This window comes from Pleurodeles waltl, chromosome 4_2 (assembly GCF_031143425.1).
Source record: "Pleurodeles waltl isolate 20211129_DDA chromosome 4_2, aPleWal1.hap1.20221129, whole genome shotgun sequence".
Taxonomy (NCBI): domain Eukaryota; kingdom Metazoa; phylum Chordata; class Amphibia; order Caudata; family Salamandridae; genus Pleurodeles; species Pleurodeles waltl.
Window position 1 is genome coordinate 515,886,649 of NC_090443.1, and position 21,938 is coordinate 515,908,586.

At 42.7% G+C, this 21,938-nt stretch overlaps 1 protein-coding gene across 7 annotated transcripts in view; it reads right to left on the reverse strand.

Moving 5' to 3' along the window:
• Positions 1 to 21,938, reverse strand: part of SWT1 (SWT1 RNA endoribonuclease homolog) — a 793,385-nt gene that overhangs the window by 488,495 nt on the left and 282,952 nt on the right. For all 7 annotated transcript variants that reach the window (XM_069232008.1, XM_069232009.1, XM_069232010.1 and 4 more), the window contains one exon: positions 15,094 to 15,282. In XM_069232008.1, the coding sequence (XP_069088109.1) occupies positions 15,094 to 15,282 (189 nt within the window). The remainder of the gene's footprint in view (positions 1 to 15,093; positions 15,283 to 21,938) is intronic.

Consider the following 21,938-nt stretch of genomic DNA (forward strand, 5'->3'; position numbering starts at 1 on the left):
TGTAATTCTGAGAGTACATAGCTCTGCTTGCCGCTTTAAGTTGTTAATGTATTAAAAATGTAATAAAAAGATATATTTAAAAACATTCAAATACTTACATCACATTACATCTGTTGGTATAAAGGGGTTCACTAGCATTGCCCTCACTCAACTCACTGCCTTCACCCAATCAGGTAACATTTGCTGTACAAGAAAGGTTCAGTATTGTTTTGTCCTGGCCTCACTGACTTTGATTTGCCTAGACTTCAGATGGAGAGACAAGCTGAATCTTGAATGAGAATCAGAACTTAGAACCTATTTAGCCCATTATTTCACCTACTGGAGTTCCATGTGCAAATTTAGTTTTGCTCACTAGGTCAGGGTTGGAAAGGGAATGGCTTCCTCTTCCACCCTCGACCTTCCCATGCGCCCCCCGACATCAGCGCAACATCATCAGAGGGTTACAGATGCGCTGGAAGCCATTTGCTTCCAGCGCATCTTCAGGGAAGGAGGTAAGTTTTTCCTCCGGGCGGGGGAGGGGGATTACTAAAAAAGAGGCATCGGGGAAAGGAAAGGGTTTTCCTTTCCCTCAATGTCTCAGCATTCCTGCTGCCCGATCAACAGGAATGCCCACTAGACACCAGGGATTTGTATATGTGTGTGTGAATGTGTGTTTATAGTGTGAGGGAGTGACCCCTTGGGCAAGGGTCGCTCCCCTTGGGGGGCCGATATATTTATGTTTATAATTTCTGGGTCTACACTAGTATGGATTCCAGTAGTGATTCCAGTATCGACCCCCATGGTTGTCCGCCCACTTTTGGAGTTAGTGAGAAAATTGTGTGGGAACTTGGTAGGCAACTGTTTAACAAAGGTCACCATTTATATGTAGGTAACTTCTACACTGGAGTTCAGTTATTCAAGGAATTGTTCAGAGTGGAAACTGTTGATTGTGGCACAATCCAATCTAATCGGAAAGGCTATCCAAGAGAGCTTGTCTGTAAAAAACTTGAGAATGGACAGTGTAGTGCCATGGGGAATGAAGAGCTGCTAGCTCTGTAATTTGTAGAAAGGATGGATGTGTACACGCTAACTACCATCCATGATGAGAGTACTTCACCTGTGGCTGTTTGGAGTCAAGTTGCTGAAGTGCGCAAACCTGTGTGCATTCTAGACTACAATAAGCACATGGGTGGTGTTGAAAGAGTAGATCAGAGGTTGGAACTTTACACTGCTGCTCGTAAGGCTTATGTTTGGTATAAGAAATTAGCAGTTCACCTGTTCCACTTGGGAACTTGTAATGCTTTTGTTGTGTTCAAGGATAGTTCTCCAGAGTCAAAGATGGCATTTGTGAAATTTCAGGAGTCTATCATAGCGAGCCTTTTTGTCCTGGAACAGGCAAGAATTCCTACAGCAGCAGTTTTGGAGGATGTGGCTAGATTGAAAGATTGTCACTTTGCTGAGCACATTCCTCCCACGGCCAAAAAAGACTTTCCTGCTGTCTTTGCTCGAAGAAGTATCATAAAGGAGACTAGGATGTACTGCCCTGATTGTCCTTCAAAGCCTGGGCTGTGTGTTGGTGGCTGTTTCAGAAGCTACCCCACACAGAAGAATTACTGGGAAATACCGTGAGCGTAAGCTGCTGTTTTATATTTTCATGGGTTCAGTTTCACGGTTGGCATTACTGTCATGTATTCAGTTAGAGCTTTTGTGTTTGTAGTTTTGTACTTATTCATAATAATTAGTGGTTTCTTTGTTGTTTAAAAACAACAAAAAAGTGATGGCAGAGTGCATGGACTGGCGCTTGGCTGGCGGTGTGTGTGGAGTGGCGCTTGGCTGGCGGTGTGTGTGGGGTGGCGCTTGGCTGGCGGTGTGTGTAGGGGTGGTGCTTGGCTGGCGGTGTCCGTGGAGTGGCGTTTGGCTGGCACCCACACTCCCCATCAGCTGGTGTGATTGCTGTATCAGGCATGTGAGTGTATGAAAGTGATGGGCCCTTGAATGGCGGTGTCTGTAGATTGCATTTCTTTTCACTATTTTAGTGTTTGGAACATCACAGAAGTACGTGGACACATTAAAATGACCTATGACAAAACTATCAGTGTCGGGGGAAGCAGGGCACCTATGTTTTTGGTCCCGGGTGCAGCCTTTATCTAGGGAAACCTACCAAACCCAGACATTTTTTTCAAACTAGAAACCCCAAGGAGTCCAAGAATATGTGACTTGCGTGGATCCCCAACATTTTCTTAACCATTCTCCTCTGCAAACTTCAAAATTTGCTTAAAAAAAGCATATTTTCCCCACTTTTCTTTGTAGGATCACCACTCCGGCACACATTTCCTACCACCCAGCATTTCCCTCAGTCTCCCAAGTAAAATGATCCCTCACTTGTGTGGGTCCACAAAGCAGAGTCAGCCTAAAGATGTATAAAAGACAAATATGTGCTTATCAACTCGCTGTGCTATCCCCTCAATCTCAGCAGGTTTTTGGCCTTTTTCTGCTGCAGGCACCTGGGCCACCCACACAAGTGAGGTATCATTTTTATAGGGAGACTTGGGGGAATGCTGGGTGGAAGGAAATCTGTGGCTCCTCTCAGAGTCCAGAACTTTCTGTCCCCGAAATGTGAGGAAAAAGTGTATTTTTTGCCACATTTTGAGGTTTGCACAGGGTTCTAGGTAACAGAACCTGATGAGCGCCCCACAAGTCATCACATCTTGGATTCCCCTAGGTGTCTTCTTTTAAAAAATGCACAGGATTGGTAGGTTTCCCTAGGTGCCGACTGAGCTAGAGGCCAAATTCCACAGCTAGGCACTTTGCAAAAAACAGCTCTGTTTTCTTTGAGAAAATGTGATGTGGCCACATTGTGTTTTGGGGCATTTCCTGTTGCGGGACCTAGGCCTACCCACACAAGGGAGGAACCATTGTATTCAGGAGACTTGGGGGAATGCTGGATAGAAGGAAATGTGTGGCTCCTCTCAGATTCCAGAACTTTCTGTCACCGAAATGTGAGGAAAATGTGTTTTTTTGGTTACATTTTGTGGTTTGCACAGGATTCTGGGAAACAGAGCCTGGTGAGAGCCCCACAAGTCACCCCATCTTGGATTCCCCTAGGTGTCTACTTTTCACAAATGCAGAGGTTTGGTAGCTTTCTCTAGGTGCTGGCTGACCTAGAAGCCAATATCCACAGCTAGGCACTTTGCAAAAAACAGCTCTGTTTTCTATGGGAAAATGTGACATGTTTATGTTGTCTTTTGGGGCATTTCCTTTCGCGGGCACTAGGCCTACCCACACAAGTGAGGTACCATTTTTATCGGAAGACTTGGGGGAACGCTGGGTGGAAGGAAATGTGTGGCTCCTCTCAGATTCCAGAACTTTCTGTCACCAAAATGTGAGGAAAAAGTGTTTTTCTGGCAACATTTTGAGGTTTGCAAAGGATTCTGGGTAACAGAACCTGGTGAGAGCCCCACAAGCCAACCCATCCTGGATTCCCATAGGTGTCTAGTTTTAAAAAATGCACAGGTTTAGTAGGTTTCCCTAGATGCCGACTGAGCTAGAGGCCAAAATCTACAGCTAGGGACTTTGCAAAAAACACATCAGATTTAAATGTAAAAATGTGATGTGTCCATGTTGCATTTCCTGTCGCGAGCATTACGCCTACCCACGGAAGACTTGGGGGAGCACAGAATAGAAGAACAAGTGTTAATGCCCCTTGTCTTTCTCTACATTTTTTTCCTTCCAAATGTAAGAGAGTGTGTAAAAAAAGACGTCTATTTGAGAAATGCCCTGTAATTCATATGCTAGTATGGCCAGCCCGGAATTCAGAGATATGCAAATAACCACTAATACAAAGGGTTTTTTAATACCTATTTTTCCCTCTTTAAATTTCAGCAAATGAAGGGCTGTATACCCGGTAGAGAATGAAAACCCATTGCAAGGTGCAGTTCATTTATTGGCTCTGGGTACCTAGGGTTCTTGATGAACCTAAAAGCACTAATTATCCATGCAACCAGAAGAATCCAGCAGACGTAACGGTATATTGGTTTAAAAAATCTGACATTGCAGGAAAAGTTACAGAGTAAAACGTTGAGAAAAATTGCAGTTTTTTTCACCTCAATTTCAATTTTATTTTTATTTCAGCTGTTATTTTCTGTAGGATCACCTTGTAGGATCTACACAAATTACCTCTTGCTGAATTCAGAATTTTGTCTACTTTTCAGAAATGTTTAGCTTTCTGGGATCCAGCATTGGTTTCACACCCATTTCTGTCACTATGGAAGGAGGCTGAAAGCACAAAAAATAGTGAAACCGGGATATGTCCCAGTAAAATGCCAAAATTGTGTTGAAAAATTCGTTTTTCTGATTCAAGTCTGCCTGTTCCTGAAAGCTGGGAAGCAGGTGATTTTAGCACTGCAAACCCTTTTTGGATGCCATTTTCAGGGAAAAAAACACAAGCCTTCTTCTGCTGCCATTTTTCCCAATAAAAAAAAAAAAGACATTTTTGCTGTATTTTGGCTAATTTCTTGGTCTCCTTCAGGGGAACCCACAAAGTCTGGGTACCTCTAGAATCCCCAGGATGTTTGAAAAAAAAGGACGCAAATTTGTGTTGGGTAGCATATGTGGACAAAAAGCTATGCGCGAACTGTCCCAAATAGCCAAAAAAAAAGGCTTGGCACCTGAGGGGGAAAGGGCCTGGCAGCAAAGGGGTTATACTGGGCTATGGGAGATTGTCTGAACTTTTTCATCAGTATCAGCAGTTCCTCAGGTGTGTTTAAGATTTTTTCAACAGGATTACGTTATCAAATTAAGAATTTTGTAAACCTTTACCTTTTATTTTTTATAATCATTTACTGTTGCACAACGGATTTTCCTCAAAATAAGTAAACCTTATTAGTAAAACAAACAAAAACGTTCTTTGTATTATATTCCGATTGATGTAAACTGGGAAAGTTCAGACAAGGCAAAAGTGGTTATTCTTTCACAAATTAATCTTAAAAAAAAGAGAATATCTGGAGGCCGCTTTAACGCTCAGTCTGCCATCCAAAATATGGGATATCCCGAAATCATAATGCGTTTGTCTATTGTACAAGATAAATTACAAATGTGTATTTTTCCATTTGCATCTCTATGCTGAGCGTATGATATTGTGACTACCCTGAGGAGGCGCTGAAACACTTTCATGGGTTCTTAATCAAGAACTGCTAGAAATGCGGGGAAAACACTGGGAAAACAGCATCTAAAGTAAGCATCAATCTTCGCTAGATGCTTAAGTCATCATTAGCCGAAGTAGTAATGAAAAACCTTCACACCTCTAGACAGCCAGCTCTGCACTTGTGTTATAACATATCATTACGTCGCAGATTAGAACAATGATCTGGTTAAACAGACTTACAAAATCTGATTCATATCAACTAGAGGAAATATCAAGAGACGTTAATAAGCAACTTCTAGGAACCATTTTTACTAAAGGTTGGTGCAGGGTCTTGCACAGTGCAAAGAGCAGCAACAACTAAGCACAGCAAGCTATTTTGCACCAGAAGTTGTACCTCACACATTTTCAAACCCCTTTACGTCAACACCTAGGTAATGTATTCCACATGGACAAGTCTAGGACAGAATAGTGTACAAAGCATAGATTTTGGCTCAAAGTCTGATCAATAAACTAGCATGATCTGGCTTTGCACCAAGAGACTCGAGGCCATCGCAAGGGGTCAAGTAGTAAATCACTGGAGATACTTACTTGTAGTGTTTGCTATACACTAAAGCACAAATCTTCCATATCGGACACCTGCGCAGTTGTCTACATATAGGAATTTCCACTGGAGGCTTCCCTCTGTACCTTGCACAAGGTGCCACCCAGAATACTAGCTTTCATCAGTCAACTTTCCAGACCTATTTCTTTCTCTACATTGGCGCATGAGCAAGGTTTCTCAAGGAGGTAATTGAAAAAAGGGGGCAGGGTCCTAAAACGTGTTTTAACACCAATGCATTTTCCACAGAATTTGAACTCAAATGTAGCAGCCAAATGCCCTCTCGGATTTGCATGAAATTTGGCAGGATTGCAAATTATGGTGTGCAGATGATAATTTTTGGTATCACAGTTAAGTAGGTTAAGTGTTAACGTTAAAAGAGCAATTAAACTTAGTAATATCGGTGTCTGCTGTATTTTCACAAAATTTCACAGAAATTTTAAAAACTACTGCCGTACATGGCGATGAAAAGTCATTATGTGATTGGCTAATGACTGACTCCCTTTACAAAAGTTAACGTAAATCTTGTTGTTTTAAGGCCAATTACCCTGTGTTTTGGGCTAGGCACTTAGATATAGGTAAGTGTTACGTTTTATCATTTTTCCTTACCTATTTCCACTTCATTAAAATGGTACTAGGTTGGGAAACATTATATATAGTTTAATACATATATATATTTTTAAATCACTTAGTAATGTGGGACTACCTAGTAATTACAGTGGTACTTTAAAAATTGTTTAAAAAACATAAAATAAGTTAAAACAAATTGTAAAAACACTAATATCTCACAAATATAGTGCACTACAGTGTATTTTTTTTTTTTACATATTTATTTAATTTGTTATTAAAAAAAACTGTTGGCTACCACAGAAATACAGAAAAGATACTGCACAGCTTAATAAATGTTGAAATAGGTACCTTTGTTAAAAACATGGTACTTCCTAGGAACTAGCACATACTCCGTAAACGTTAAAAAAAAATATATTAAAGTGTTAATAGGTAGGGAAATCTAATTATATTTTTCTAAAGTGGTACTAGGTAGGGAATACCTACTACTTACCTACATTTAAGGCCCTAACTCACAACACAGATAAAGTGTAATAAAAGAAATATGCCCGTCTTTTAATTTAACAGCAGCCATTAGTCAATTATATACTTGCTTGTAACCAGCATGTACGGTGGTGTACACAAAGTTACAGCAGTATACCGTGGCACAATATATCACAAAGGAAAAGATTTACAATTGCATTGCATTACCCTTGCATCACACAAATTTACTAAGTAAAGTAAGGCCTCCATGCGTCACCCTGTGTTGATTGGTAAAGATGGAGAAACAGAAAACAGTGCAAGTCGCTGCCTTGTGTTAGTCTGCACACCATATTCTACATTCCTAACAAATGTTATGTAGTCCATTCAGACATTTATACATGAAATTCCTTTACACTAGACTCTAAAACATGCCACGCCACTCCATTCTACTGTACAAAACAACATTCCACTGTACGGCACCACTCCACTCTGTTATTCCCCTGTATGCCACTCCTCTCCTCTCCAATTCACTTTAATCTATTTCATTGTACGCCACTCAGCTGCATGCTGTTCTACTCTATACTATGGTGTTGTATGCCACCCCACTCTACGCCACTCAACTGTATGTCCCTCCACTATACACTATTCCAGTGTACACCACTCTACTCTATGGCACTTCTATTTATGCCAGTTCACTATACACTATTCCACAGTGTGCCATTCTACGATGTTCCACTATAGGTCACCCCACAGCACACTACTAGAGTCTACACCACTCCACTATATGCCACTCTACTGTACTCCACTCTTCTCTACAACCCGGCACTCCACTTCATGCCACTCCACTCTATGACATGCCACTCCTCTGTACCATACTTAAGTCTACGCCACTCCACTGTGAGCCACTCCACTCTATTCTACAACACGCCACTCCACTTCATGCCACACTATTCTACTTAACGAGATGCCACTTCTCACTACCGTACTCCAGTCTATGCCACTCCACTACACGTTATTCAACTGTATGCCACTCCACTGTGTGCCACTCCAGCATAAACCACTCCACTCTACAGTGTTCCACTGCACGCCATTCCACTCTATGGTATTCCACTGTATGCCACTGCACTCTATGACCACTCCACTCTACATTATTCCAATGTACTCAAATCTAGTCCACACCGCTCCACTGTATATAACTCAACTCTACGCCACTCTACTATACATTAGTTCACTGTATGCTATTCCACTGCACACAAGGACTCTCTACGCCACTCCAACCTACGCTAACCCTGTTTATGCCACTCCACTCTACACCACTCCACTCTACATCAATACACTGTATGCCACAACACTTTACACCACCCACTGGATGTCACAACACTATGATGTGACACTGTTCACCATGACACTCTACGCCACAATACTATGATACAACTCTTTATGACAACACTGTATGGCACTGCACTTTACACTACTCGAGTCTCTGGCACTGCTGTCTACTCTTCTCTACAATAGTGTACTCCAATCTCTGACACTCTACACCTCTCCAGTCTAACACACTCTACTACACTCTATGCCACTCCACTGTATAGCACTGTATTTCCATCTATTTCACTGTACAATGCTCTAGTAAAGTCTATACCACTGCAATATACTCTACTCTGCTCAACAACAAACTATGCAACTCCTTCAATGCCACTCCACCTCAATTTACTCCATTATACTCTATGGCACACTACTCCACTCTCAACCACTCCATTCAACATCACTCGATGCCACTCCACTCTACCACACTCTAGTGCACTCTGTCACTCTACAACACTGTAATCCTCTATTCCACTCTACTATAATTTCTGACACTATGACATGCTACACTACTCCACTGTGCGACATAGCACTCAATTCTATGATACTTTACTACACTTTATGCTATGACACTCCACTTCATGGCACTCTGCTGTATGACACGGTGCTTCACTCTATGCTATGCCACTTTACTCAACTCCACTGTACGACACTTTACCCCACTCTGCTCCATACCGCTCTACAACATTTTACTCTACTCTATACAACTCCACTCTACAACACTCTTCTAGAACATATGCCTCTGTACAACACTCTACTACAATCTATGCCCCTACACTAAACAATACAACATTCTACTCCACTTTATGCCACTACAAACCACTTTACTAGTCTACACTCTGTGACACTCTACTCTACACCACTCTATGGCACTTAAGTCTATGACACTATATACATCTCTGCTCTATAGCACTCTACTCCACTCTATGACACTTTTCAGCACTCTATGACATGCCACTCTACAGAACCCCACTCTACGCCACTCCACTCTGTCATTCTAGTCTATGCTATTCCACTCTATTCTGACAAACGTCTGTTCCACCCTACTCCACTACTCCAGTCTATACCACTCCACTCGAAGCTGCTCTATGGCACTCAGCAAAATTCTATGCCACTCTACTCTACCCCACTGTATCGCAGATAACTCTACTCTATGCACTGTGTTCTCAGAATTATGTCATTTCAGATGTCAGTGCATGGAGAAGGTGCAAGTTATAGTTTATGTAGTGTGGCGACTGAGGTGACAAGACTGTGTATGGAGGAGCGCTACTTATAGTAAACTGAAGGTGGTGTATTAATTATAATTTGAAGTTGTGACTATAAATTTCGAATTTCTAATGTTTGTATAGTTTAAGTTGGGTTTGTATAGAAAGAATAACTATACCTTATCCCTCACCTAAGGTTTAATCATTGTACATATCTATCTATATAAATAAATAAATACACACAAATAATATAATATATATATATATAGATATAAAATAGGTATAAAAAATACTTTGTGCTAACCTTCCTTTACCACTACCTACTCCTAACCCCTAAAATAATACTAAACATCATTTGTCATTACCTACCCCATAACATTAAAATTACCCTCACCAACCTTTACCCACTATCCATAACATATCCTAAAATTACCCGTACCACCCATTACATTACACACATATATATATATATACACCCCTACCTAAAAATGGTTGTCTTCAATAATATTTCTAAATTACGAACAATTTTCAGACAGCAAAAGTCTAAATTCAGTAGCTTCCTATAAAAGTTTTATCTTATTAAATAGAGAAAAAGTTAATTAGCATGAAACATATTTGTATAAACACCAGGTTGTGCAGCTTATCCTTTTGAAATGTCAGTCCTTTTTGCTGCTAGCATGTCTTTCTGGTGAGCAAAGTGTATTTAAATGCAGTGTGTGTTTAAGACTGCAGTACCGCCTCTTGTCTACAGGGGCAGAGCTGAGCACAAATATAAACACACTTGAGGAAACACAGGTCCCCAGAAGGTAATTTTTAAAAAAGTTGTAAAAATTGACATAGCTGTTCCTGAAGCCATTTTATATCAGTTAGAAGACATTGCTTTGTGGGGACCTGAGTTCAGGTCCCCACACTGCAATCAAGTCCCCACAGCGTGAGGGTGTTATAGTGTTTGAAGATTTAACATACAATTCCTTTGAACCACTAGCTACCTTGGACGACACAGATTGACGCCATCACAATATGTCATCTTGTTTAGGCACTGGCAGGGTGGAGATACCACAGGAACACAATGGGGTAATGGAAAGAATGCATAGTTCTAAGTTCGATCCACGTTTGCTGGATGGGAAACAAGTCATTAGGAGTAAGTCAAGGAGTTACCCAAGAACTTCTGCTAAGATCCCATTGGATACGGCTTCCAGGAAGCTAAGAATTATTTAGTGGAATTTGGCAGTTATTAATTCTAAGTTAAATTCTGATAATTGGGGTGACTTTATAGATGGTTTCGACAAGGTATATTTCAAGAACCCTGGGCCAAAGGACAGGTCAAACTTTAGCATTGAGGCAACTCCCTCTGTGAAGGGCTGTCCATCTGGGGGTCTCATCATATGGGTAAGTGTTAAATTGCAATGTACAATTAACAGATTAGACACAAATAGTAAAGCCTTATTGGCAGTTAAATTAACAGACTCTCTGGGGTTAAATTTAGCAGTAGTGGTGAATGTTTACAATATATTCTGATCATAGCACCAGGACTCTCCTACAGTAACAGTCTTGAATGATTTGTTAGGGAAGACTGGGAGGCATGACCTCCTTCTGGTGGTAGGGGATTTTAACACAACCTAAAAACCTGCGGAGCTGCTGGCTAGTGCCTCCGAGGAGGAAGAAGAGTGGGGGAATCCCGCGACTTGTACACTCAAGCACTGCTAGGCAAACTAAAGTTGCTTTTCAACTTGCTCAATTAACACTCATGCATGGCCTGCGAGCACGTAATGGGTACTCTAACTCGGACGAGCAGTTAAAGGACACTTATAAAAGGGCAAATTGCCACTCAAGAATCGATTATGTCTTACTTGACCTACCGTCTCTGAGACACTTCAGTGGCATGGAAATAATTGATAAATATGATAGTGATCATAATGTTAATTAACCCTGGAGTTACTTAAGCACCAATGGCAGCATATACATTGGTTACATCGAATAATAGAAGGAAGATTAAACAGCCTAGGATTGAGGGAAGTAAGGACGTGCTGGCCCAGATTTATGGGAATGTAACAAATGTGCTTATTGAACTAAGGGAAAATAATGGTGAGATTTACCACCACCTACAGTAATTTAATGGAAAACATTAAACCATTTTTTTTTTTTTTTTTTTTTTACAAAGAAATGAAGAGGAAACTTAATTGTTCAAACAAAAATGTGTGGTACAGTGAATCTTGTAAATCAGCAAGGGATGAACTGAAGGTTGCATTAATTGCTGGGTGCAGACTGACTGTGGCTGCCACAAGGAAGCTTTATGTAAAAGGCCAATGGAAGCCAGGAGGGAGTGGGAGGAGACCCAATAGAGAGATTTATTTAGTGCTGCTAAAAATAAGACTAGCAAGCTATTTTGACACATTGTGGCAAAAGGGTCTAAGGCCCAGGTCACTGAAGAAGACTTCCATATACAAACCCAGATGCAAATAAGCCATTTTAGTACACTCTACGATGGCCAGGGCTGTAAGAATATGGGGGCAGAAAGGCTACGAGCTCAGGGTACCGATTTGGCTCCAAGGAAAGTAGGACCTTCTGCCAATAGCCTAGAGGAAACACAGTCAGCCCAATCTATGTTACAAAAAGGGAAGGTACCCGGGTTAGATAAGATCCCAGTTGACCTGTATCTTTCTGAAACTGGAGTGTGGAGTATTATCATAAACTACTGCTACAAAGCCATTCTTAAAGGAGCGCTGATCCCCAATTCATGGCTAGGTGCAGAGGTGGTGCCTGTATATAAAAATGGGGATATATGTGATCCAGTAAATTATAGGCCTATACGCCTTATGGATTATATCCCCTGTTTTGCAGGCACCTACGTGATAGACTGAATGATTAGATAAAAGAAATTAACATCTTTTCGCCTCGACAGGCGGGGTTTAGGGAAAATACGGGTACCATGGATCAGGTATTTAGGTTTATGTTAATCCTATGGAAATATGTGGTAATCATGAAGAGCACATATACGTTTGTTTTTGTGGACCCAAGGGCCACTTTCGATCTTATTCAGAGATGGAAACTATGGGAGGTATTGTTTCAGTTGGGTGTTCCAGGTTACCTATTACAGCTGATTATAAGATTGCATCAGACAAATTATGCACAAATAAGATGGTGTCTTAAAGGGGAGCATACAGAGTGTGTGCATGTGGGCAGGGGGGTAAGGAAGGGGTGCGTTTTGGCTCCTACTTTATACACCCTGTAAATTAACGGGTTGATTGAGTCACTGTTAGGGTGCAATGGAGACCTGCCTAAAATTGCCGGCTGCCAGGTTGCATCGTTACTGTTTGCAGAGGATACTTTATTGATATCAAGAACACCGATGGGCCTTCAGAATTTACTGAATAGAATGTAGAGTTATGCAATAAGCGAGCTTTAGAAATCAATGTAGATAAAACCAAATTCATTGTATTTAATCCTCATAAATCGTTCAGGAGTAAGGTAAAGTTGGAGGAAACCTACTTACAGCAGAGTCTGATTATTTAGGGGTGAAGTTGTCCAGTACACAGTCTTTGTCCGACCCTACTACCAAAAGCCGGCCCATTTTACAGCATACTAGCTCTGCCTTGTTAAGCAAAGTGAAAACTTGTAGATTTAATCCAGTTGGCCCCATAATTAGAATTTATTGGGCAAAGAGGGTGAGTTCCGCACTTTATGGTGCAGAGTTATGGGGCACAAAGCTTGAGGAGGTTAGAGAAAGACGAGAATGTCTTTATGAGGTCAGTTCTGGACCTGACCAGCAATACGCCCTTAACCCCGTTGCACCTGGATCGTGGTCTTCGTAATGTAACCCATGTTGCGGCCCTCAGAGTCAGTTTACTGGCTATGACTTTGGTACAATGATTCCCCACTTCCATTGAAGTAATCCTTATTAGAAGTAATTGAGCACAAACATTCCAAGGCGTGTCTTAAGGAAAGATATTTGGGCTACATATGTGATTCTTGGCTAACTCAGGGGAACATGGGGGACTTATCAAGTAGGTTTTTGGCTTTTAAAGATACATTTACACTTGAGGATTTTATGAGTTTGTTAGAACCACCCCAACCCAGGGCACTGTACTTTAAATTTAGGTATGGGGTTTTGCCATTAAACACATTTTGCAGTAAATGGAATGGGTCAACCACTTCGTCCCTATGTCCACTTTGCCAGGAGAGCTATAAAAACGAGAAGCATTATTACTTTATTTGTCCTCATTATGCCAGGTCCAGGAAAACTTAGTTATTGCCGATCTGCTGAAGATTGGTAATTAGACAATTGAGACAAACCATACGGATTTTAAGAAGTGACACTACAAACAGGCTGTTTTTTGCTCTATCTAGATACCTCCTGAAGGCTTGGGTAATTAGACGGAAACATCTAATGATACATACAACTTAAATTTGTATATTGAAGTGGTAGTCATGGAGTAATAAGCTAGCACCGAATCCATTGCTCTATGTGGCAAGCTCTGCTAATAACTGATAGAGATTGCCTCAAGTGGTCTTGATGAAATGTGAATTTTGAGCTATGGGGTTTTAATGGATATTAATTATTTGCCTATTTATTAGAACTTTTGATGTAAATAGCTAATTTGTATATTATTTATGATAAATGTATGAATTTTATTGTTATTACTTTCATGGCATTTTATAGCTGAATAAAGATTATTACTACTTCTATTTGATTGATGGGACACTACGAGAAGAAAAAGTACCACTTTACAGATAGGAGACCCACAGGAGAAGAGAAAGGGGAAATGTGGGCTATGGGGTGTTTTATTTTTCTTCCTTTATTTCCACTATTCTTGTTGCTGATGTATGACTGCACTAAATGAAAATTTAATAAAATCATAAAAAATGCTTAAAGTCATACATACCCCTATATTTGAAAAGGAGTAAATATAAAAGATAACTTCTAACATGACTACTGATAGACCTCCTGCTCAATAAAGATAACTTCTAACACGACTGCTGATGGACCTCCTGCTCAATGACACTTTTCGAACAATATGCCTTGCCTGAAGATGGTAGTCTATGCTCATGCAATATATATTTGCAAACCACAATGCCCTTTGTGTTCTTCTGTCCACTCTGTAGCAAAACAATATATTATCAACCCTGAGGGACAGTGGTTGAAGATTAGGCAGACCTGTTTTTTTTAATGGTGATATTCCTTACAATTTTGAATCCAGTAGACACATTCTTACCAACAGTGGTCTCTCTTCTAAAAAGGCCTTTTGAACAGACAATGGATGTTTAAGAGCCTGGCATATGACGGTATTCTGTGATACATTAAGATCTTAGTGCTACCCTATTATTAATGTGGAAAAAAATGAATATATTTTGGTAAACTTCATGTATTTTAGTGTTTAATGTAAATGTCCTCTGTACCTTAGGGTTCTAATATGTATTGTTGTTTGCTTTTATGATTGTATTAGTCAATTAAATCAAACAATCTTTGACTGACACAGGCTATTTAAGAGGTTCACACCTCCCAAAATCCCACACAGTTCTTATAAGGACTCAGGGATCTTTCCTCTAATGGAGGAGATGGCCCAAGTATATGAATGCACATGATTTACAGGTGGAGTTACCAAATATATATAAAATTTTGCATATTATCATCACTTCATTCAGCTCTAGAAGGTCTGGTCTATACCAAATTTTCTATTTCAAAAACAGGGGTTGACAAACAGACACTCATGCCTGAGCAAACAAGACACACAAGTAGGAAAGTTGAAAAATAAATAAAAACATTAAAAACTTACACATTTTCTGAGAGGCCTGCTGCATAGACTGACCCCATAAATTAGGGTCCTGATTTTTCAGACAGATGTATATAAACTGAACAGCAGGAATGGCTTTATGTTTTACCGACTGTAACAATTTACCATTCTTCATGTAGTCCAATTCTTGTAAAACTACCCAAGGAATAATCAGGATCGGTTTACCGAAACCTAGGAGGGTAAAAGGAAATGTTTATCTATGTTGGCAGGTCAGAGAACCTAACATCGTCATGGTAGCAGTAAGATAAACCAATTTTATGTCAGAAAAATGTAACATGGATTGAATATAATTTAAATATCAAATTTCTATACACCAGTACAGCTGTAATCCAAAATGTCAGACATATTCGGAAATATGACAGTAATGGATAGTTCAGTATTAACATTACCAGCGACCATGTCAGCACCATTTATGATATTTTGGGGAATACTATGTAGTTATTATTACATGTATCTTCTTGCAGCAAGAGCTTTTCTAAGAGTGCTGACTGGTTTATAGGATGTTTGCAGGTTTACAGAGTGGTCTCCAAGAAAACATCTATAGCTCTTGAATCACTGTTGAATAAAATGCTCCTGACAAAACAAAATGTCTGGCAGCTGGATTAGTACACAGTTTTCCCCTTCTGGAGTAAAACCAAGGTGATTGCATTGAGAGGAAAGGAAGTTGTATAAAATCTGTGGATTCTGTGTCGAATTTAGTCTTCAACTCCATTAGGTGTAAAACAGTTTTGTTCAGCAAAAGTAAAACCCAACAGTCCTCAAGAAATTACTGGCAATCCTATTCTGGAGTACAACCTGTTACCTCCTCTCATTCCATTGACCCACATATTTCAACATGAATCCCTCTCTCACAGGCTTTAATACACAAAGAAAACCTGCCACTTTCCCTTTCCTTATCTGAATTGTCCAACCCCAATACACATGAGTGTACCCCACTATCAACACTTTCTCTGAAATCCTCTTGCAAATCCTTATTACCATTACACACCTCCTTTACAATGTATTAATCTATCTTTTAAATGCTTCATCTTTCAACCAGGACTTACAAGCATATTGAGTGGTAATCACTTAGTATTTAAGTGAATATATAAATGGTAAAATACAAAATAGAGCAATGGCGGTGAAACAGAAAAAGAAAATGTTACTTACCAGCAAGCATCTGTGATCATGTGTCCCATAAATCTGCCTGAAGTACTTGTAAGTCACCCCTACAGCAGGCCTTATTGCCCTAAGGCCGGGTGTATTATGTTACAAATGAGGGCATATCTGCATGAGCAAATATGCCCCTACTGTGTCTGTCGATTCTTGGACACAGTAAGTGAACAAGGAAGCCATTTTAAATACATGTGCAGGACACTGGTCAATAGGAGTTTCCCAGCTACATGATGGCTTTACTGAACATATCATAATAATAAACCCCTACTGATTTCAGTGATGGATGTATGAATACACACACCTAGATGTGCCCCTTAAAACCTACCAACTGTGGATGGGCTGTTAGATCAGTTTCCACCAGTCTGACACCAACAGACGACTTTCTGACCCCACAAGGGTGACAGTCTTTGCTCTTGGGCAGTCAGGAACAAAGCTTGCTCTGGCAGGGGTGTTAACACACCCCTTCCAACAGCAAGACCTGCAAATCTACATTCGAAGGCAGAGGAGCTTCAAAGAAGCCCACGCCCTTGGTATGCAGATCTGGCTTCCCTCAGAAGGGAGATGCTGACCCCCTGCCCTAGGGCCCATTTGGCACTTGGACAGGCAGGAAAATAAGCTATGCAGGAAGAGTGTGGCATTCGCTGGCTGGACACACCTCTAGGGTGACCAGCCTAAAATGAACACAGCCTTAGGAATTCCAACACCCTGTGTGTGGTGGAATTAGGAATTCTGGGACAGGGTGATGCCCTCTCCCGAAAGAAAGTGGTCATCTAGGGGGGGGTAGTGACCCCTGGGGTAAGTAGGCCACTGACCATTCCCCATCACGTCTCCTAACACCCCCAAACAGAGTATTTAGAGGACCCCCTGATTCCAGGTCCTCAGATTTGCTGGACTACAGAAGAAGGACCCAAAAGAGCCATCAAAGAAGACTCAGGAGGACTCCAGACCATTAAAACCTGACACCAGAGACCACCAGTGCACCTATGCCCCCTAGCCTGAGTTGAAGTGGATCATCAGTGCTAGCGTGGTCCCCAGGCGCTCCAGAGCCAAAGCCCACATTGGGTTGCCAACAGTGGACTTTCCAACACCACCTGCAGCCTCTTGCTGCAGGCCCCCTCCAACTGTGTGTATTCCCTGTAGTGGAATCCAATATCAAAACACACTACTGCACCCAAGCCTCACAGCCTGAGGAGAAGTGGGACAATGGTGTCCCTATGTGCCAGAGGAGCTGAAGAATCAAGCCCCCTGTGGGCTCCCCCGGAATGGCCGCCTGGCCCCTGCTTGCAGCCTCTTTCTGACTGGACTGAGCTCCATTTAAATTATTGGAACACTCAATGCTGTAACACACCTTTGCGCTTGGACGCCGCAGAGCCCCCTGAGGTGAACTGTTGGGGTGGCCTTGAACCTTGCCCCATACTCACCTCAAGTCCAGAAGAACAGTCCTGAAGGACGTTGCCAATAATCCATATGCAGTGTCTGTCTCTTTCCCATAGGATAACATTAGGGCATCAGATGCTGAAAAGCAATTCTGCACCAGGACGTCCCAGTGCCCACCAAAGTGACCTATTTGTGCTGCCTTGGACCTTGCCTCATACTTACCTTAACTCCAGAAGATGGGTCCTGTAAGTCGCTGCTAAGTACCTCTATGCAGCATATGTTTTTCCCCAAAGGATAACATTACCTCTCTAAAAACTGCACTGTCAACTTTTGAAAACTGTAAAAATTCTTAACCCAAAAAGTACTCACCCAATTCCGATGATCTTGGCATCAAAATGTATATAAAAGTATGTGTTATTTTTATAAACTGGTGTGTAAATGGATAACGGCAGAGGAAGACGCCCTCCATAATGAGGAGATTCACCACATGCACAAACAACCCATATAACTCCCTCCCCCCTCACTGCCGACTTTGCTGATGAAATTTACACAGCATACAAAGGATGATGATCTACCACCATAAGCATGCGACAACAACATACTAACTTCACCATGGTCAAAGTTTCAGACCCTCACCTCGCTTATTAACCATTTTTATATTGGGGGTGGGGGTTTCTCCCTATAGGGCCTCCTCATTATGCTATTCGCCTTTCTGCCCTCTCCTCCTTCATTAACTACCATGTCCTGACCACCCCTCCACCACCCTCAATTCCTCCCTGTTTGGTTTATTAAGAAAGATAATTCCCTTCCTGCTGCATGGTTGATTCTTCATGCAGAAACAGTGCACTGTTGCACACTCTACTGACTCACTGATTACTGGTGTCAACCATTATTGCAACTACTACCTGGAAACCCCTTAATCCAGGACGCTCCTCCGTCTGCTTCCAGTCCAAACCGACGCGCACCAAAGGACCCTTCTCCTGCAAAGCCTGCAATTTCACCTGCAACCTAACCTCCAAACTCCACATCAAAACAGACAACCACCTAAGATGTATCCTACTTAACACCCGCTCCTTCCACAAACATGCAAATGAACTCTGGGACCTCCTGACCACATACTTGCCCGACGACGCATTCCTCACCGAAACCTGGATGAATTCGGCCTCGTAACCAGGCGCAGCCATAGCCATACCAGAAAACTACAAGATTACCAGAAGAGACCGAATCAACAGACCAGGAGGAGGAATCGCCATAGTCCACAAAAACACCATAAGAGTCTTCACCAACTCCCACGACACAATCAACTCGGCCGAGCACCTCCACTTCAAAATCCACATCAACTCCAACAACACACTCAGAGGAACACTGGCCTACAGACCCCCTGGACCCAGACCGCAGTTCTGCGACAACATCGCCGACGCCATCAGCTCCCAAGCCTACATCCTCCTCGGTGACCTAAACTTCCACCTAGAAAATAACAACGATTTCAACACCACCAACTTAATCGACAACCTTGCCAACTTCGGCCTCAAGCAACTCGTCACTACACCCACCCACTCCGCAGGCCACACACTCGACCCCATCTTCTCAGCCAGCAACCACGTCTCTTTCAGCCACACCACCGAACTCAGCTGGACAGACCACTGCTGCATCCACTTCTCCTACCAGAAACCAGTCACTCACCACCACCGCACACAACCCCCCGATGCAACTGGAGCAAAATATCAAAGGATCAACTGATCTCCACTCTCGCCCGGGCCACACCCCCGGGACCCTGGACCCCAACACAGCCACCACCAACGTGCATCGCTGGATAGAAGATTGCGCCAACACCCGCCAACACCCTCGCACCGCTCAAAAAACACCCAAACACCTCCCACAGAATCAAGGCCAGCTGGTTCACCCCAGAACTACAGGAATCCAAACGGCTATGTCGCAGAATGGAAAAAACCTACCAACTCCAACCACATCGCTGTCAAGGATGCCCTAGCAAACATCACCAACTGATCCGCACCACCAAAAGGACCCACTTCAAAAACCACATTGACGCCAAAGCTCACAACAGTAAAGAGCTCTTCGGCATCGTCAATGAGCTCTCCACCCCCAGGACCTGCTCCAACGAACCCCCGCCATCACAGGAGTTCTGCAACTCACTGGCAACCCACTTCCGTCGAAAGATAGAAGAAATTCACAATAGCTTCAAACCCCAGACCCACCAGCTGACTACAAACACCCAAGAACCCAACGCTCCAAGCAACACCCACCTCATCCACACCTGGACCCCCGTCAACATAGAGGACACCGCCACCACCATGGCCTCCATCCACTCCGGATCACCATCGGACCCCTGCCCACACCATATCTTCAATAAGGCAAACATCATCATCGCCCCCCACCTCTGCAAAACCATCAACAGCTCCTTCGAGTCAGCCACCTTCCCAGAAAGATGGAAGCACGCAGAAATCAATGCCCTGCTGAAGAAACCAAAGGCAGACCTAGACGACCCCAAGAACTACCCGCCGATCTCCCTCCTCCCCTTCCCAGCCAAGGTCATCGAAAAAATCGTAAACAGCCAACTATCCCGGTTCCCAGAAGACAGAAAGGTACTCGACACCTCCCAATCCGGATTCCGCAGAAACCACAGCACCGAGACTGCACTCATTGCTGCCACAGATGACATTAGGACCATGCTCGACGAAGGAGAAAGAGCAGCACTCATCCTCCTGGACCTCTCCGCAGCTTTCGACATGGTATGTCATCACAGTCTCCGCACACGCCTCCACCACGCTGGAATCTGCGACAAGGCACTCGACTGGATCTCGTCATTTCTCTCAGGCAGAACCCAGAGAGTCCGCCTCCAACTGTTCCTGTCAGAAGCCTTCAGAATCATCTGTGGCGTTCCCCAAGGATCTTCGCTCAGCCCCACGCTCTTCAACGTTTACATGACCCCCCTCGCCAACATCGCATGAACCTACCACATCAACATAGTTTCCTACGCAGACGACACTCAGCTCATCCTCTCCCTCACGAAAGAACCTACAACTGCAAAGAACAACCTCCACAACGGACTTTACGCCATCGCCAGCTGGATGGAATCAAGCCACCTCAAGTTAAACACAGACAAGACAGAAATCCTCATCTTTGGCACCAACTCCTAAACTTGGAATGACTCCTGGTGGCCCAACTCCCTAGGAACCGCGCCCTCACCCACCACCCACGCACTCAACCTAGGCTTCATCTTGGACTCCACACTCAGCATGACTCAGCAGGTCAATGCCATCTCCTCTTCCTGCTACAACACTCTCTGCATGCTCCGCAAAATCTTCAAGTGGATTCCCGTCGAATCAAGGAAAACTGTCACCCACGCCCTGGTCAGCAGCCAATTGGACTACGGAAATGCCCTATTTGCAGGAATAACAACCAAACTCCTAACAAAGCTGCAAAGAATCCATCCGCCTGCCTCATTCTGGTCATCCCATGCCGCGACCACATTTCCCCCCACCTCAGAGACCTTCACTGGCTACCAGTATCAAAGAGGATCACCTTCAAACTCCTCATCCACGCGCACAAGGCCCTCCACGACACAGGCCCAGCCTACCTCAACGACAGACTCACCTTCCACACCCGCACCCGCAATCTTCACTCCGCCAGCCTCGCCCTCGCCTCCATCCCCTGCATCCGCCGCACCAACGCCGGAGGAAGATCCTTCTCTCACCTAGCCGCCAAGACCTGGAACTCCCTACCGCTCCACCTTCACCAGACCCAACACCTCTTGACTTTCAGGAAATGCCTCAAGACATGGCTCTACGACCAGTAGCTCCCCCCCCACCCCCCCAGCGCCTTGAGACCCTAACGGGTGATTAGTGCGCTTTATAAATCCTTGATTGATTGATTGATTGAAACAGTCAAAAGTCAACTGTTTCCTTTTTATTCCATAAATACTGGGTTTAAGAACTATGACGTGTACTGTGCAGGAAATCTGTTAATATTTTGGAAGACTTAATAATAATGATGTACAAAAAAAAATGGCATTGGAGTAATTTTATGTCTACTATCAAGGCTCTTGATGGTAGATGTGCAAACGTTTTACATTATTATTTTGTGTCTCTCATATTTTGCTGGATCATGGTTTATTTTTAGACATACCCTGCATTTTGTTGCATCCTTTGCTTTTTGATCACCTTTGTTATTTCATTCATCAACTAAGGAATTAGTGCAAGAAATTAACTATACTGATGTAGCATAAACTATAGGGAATGTTTTCTGTACACAGAATTATGGTTTTAAATGGCTTT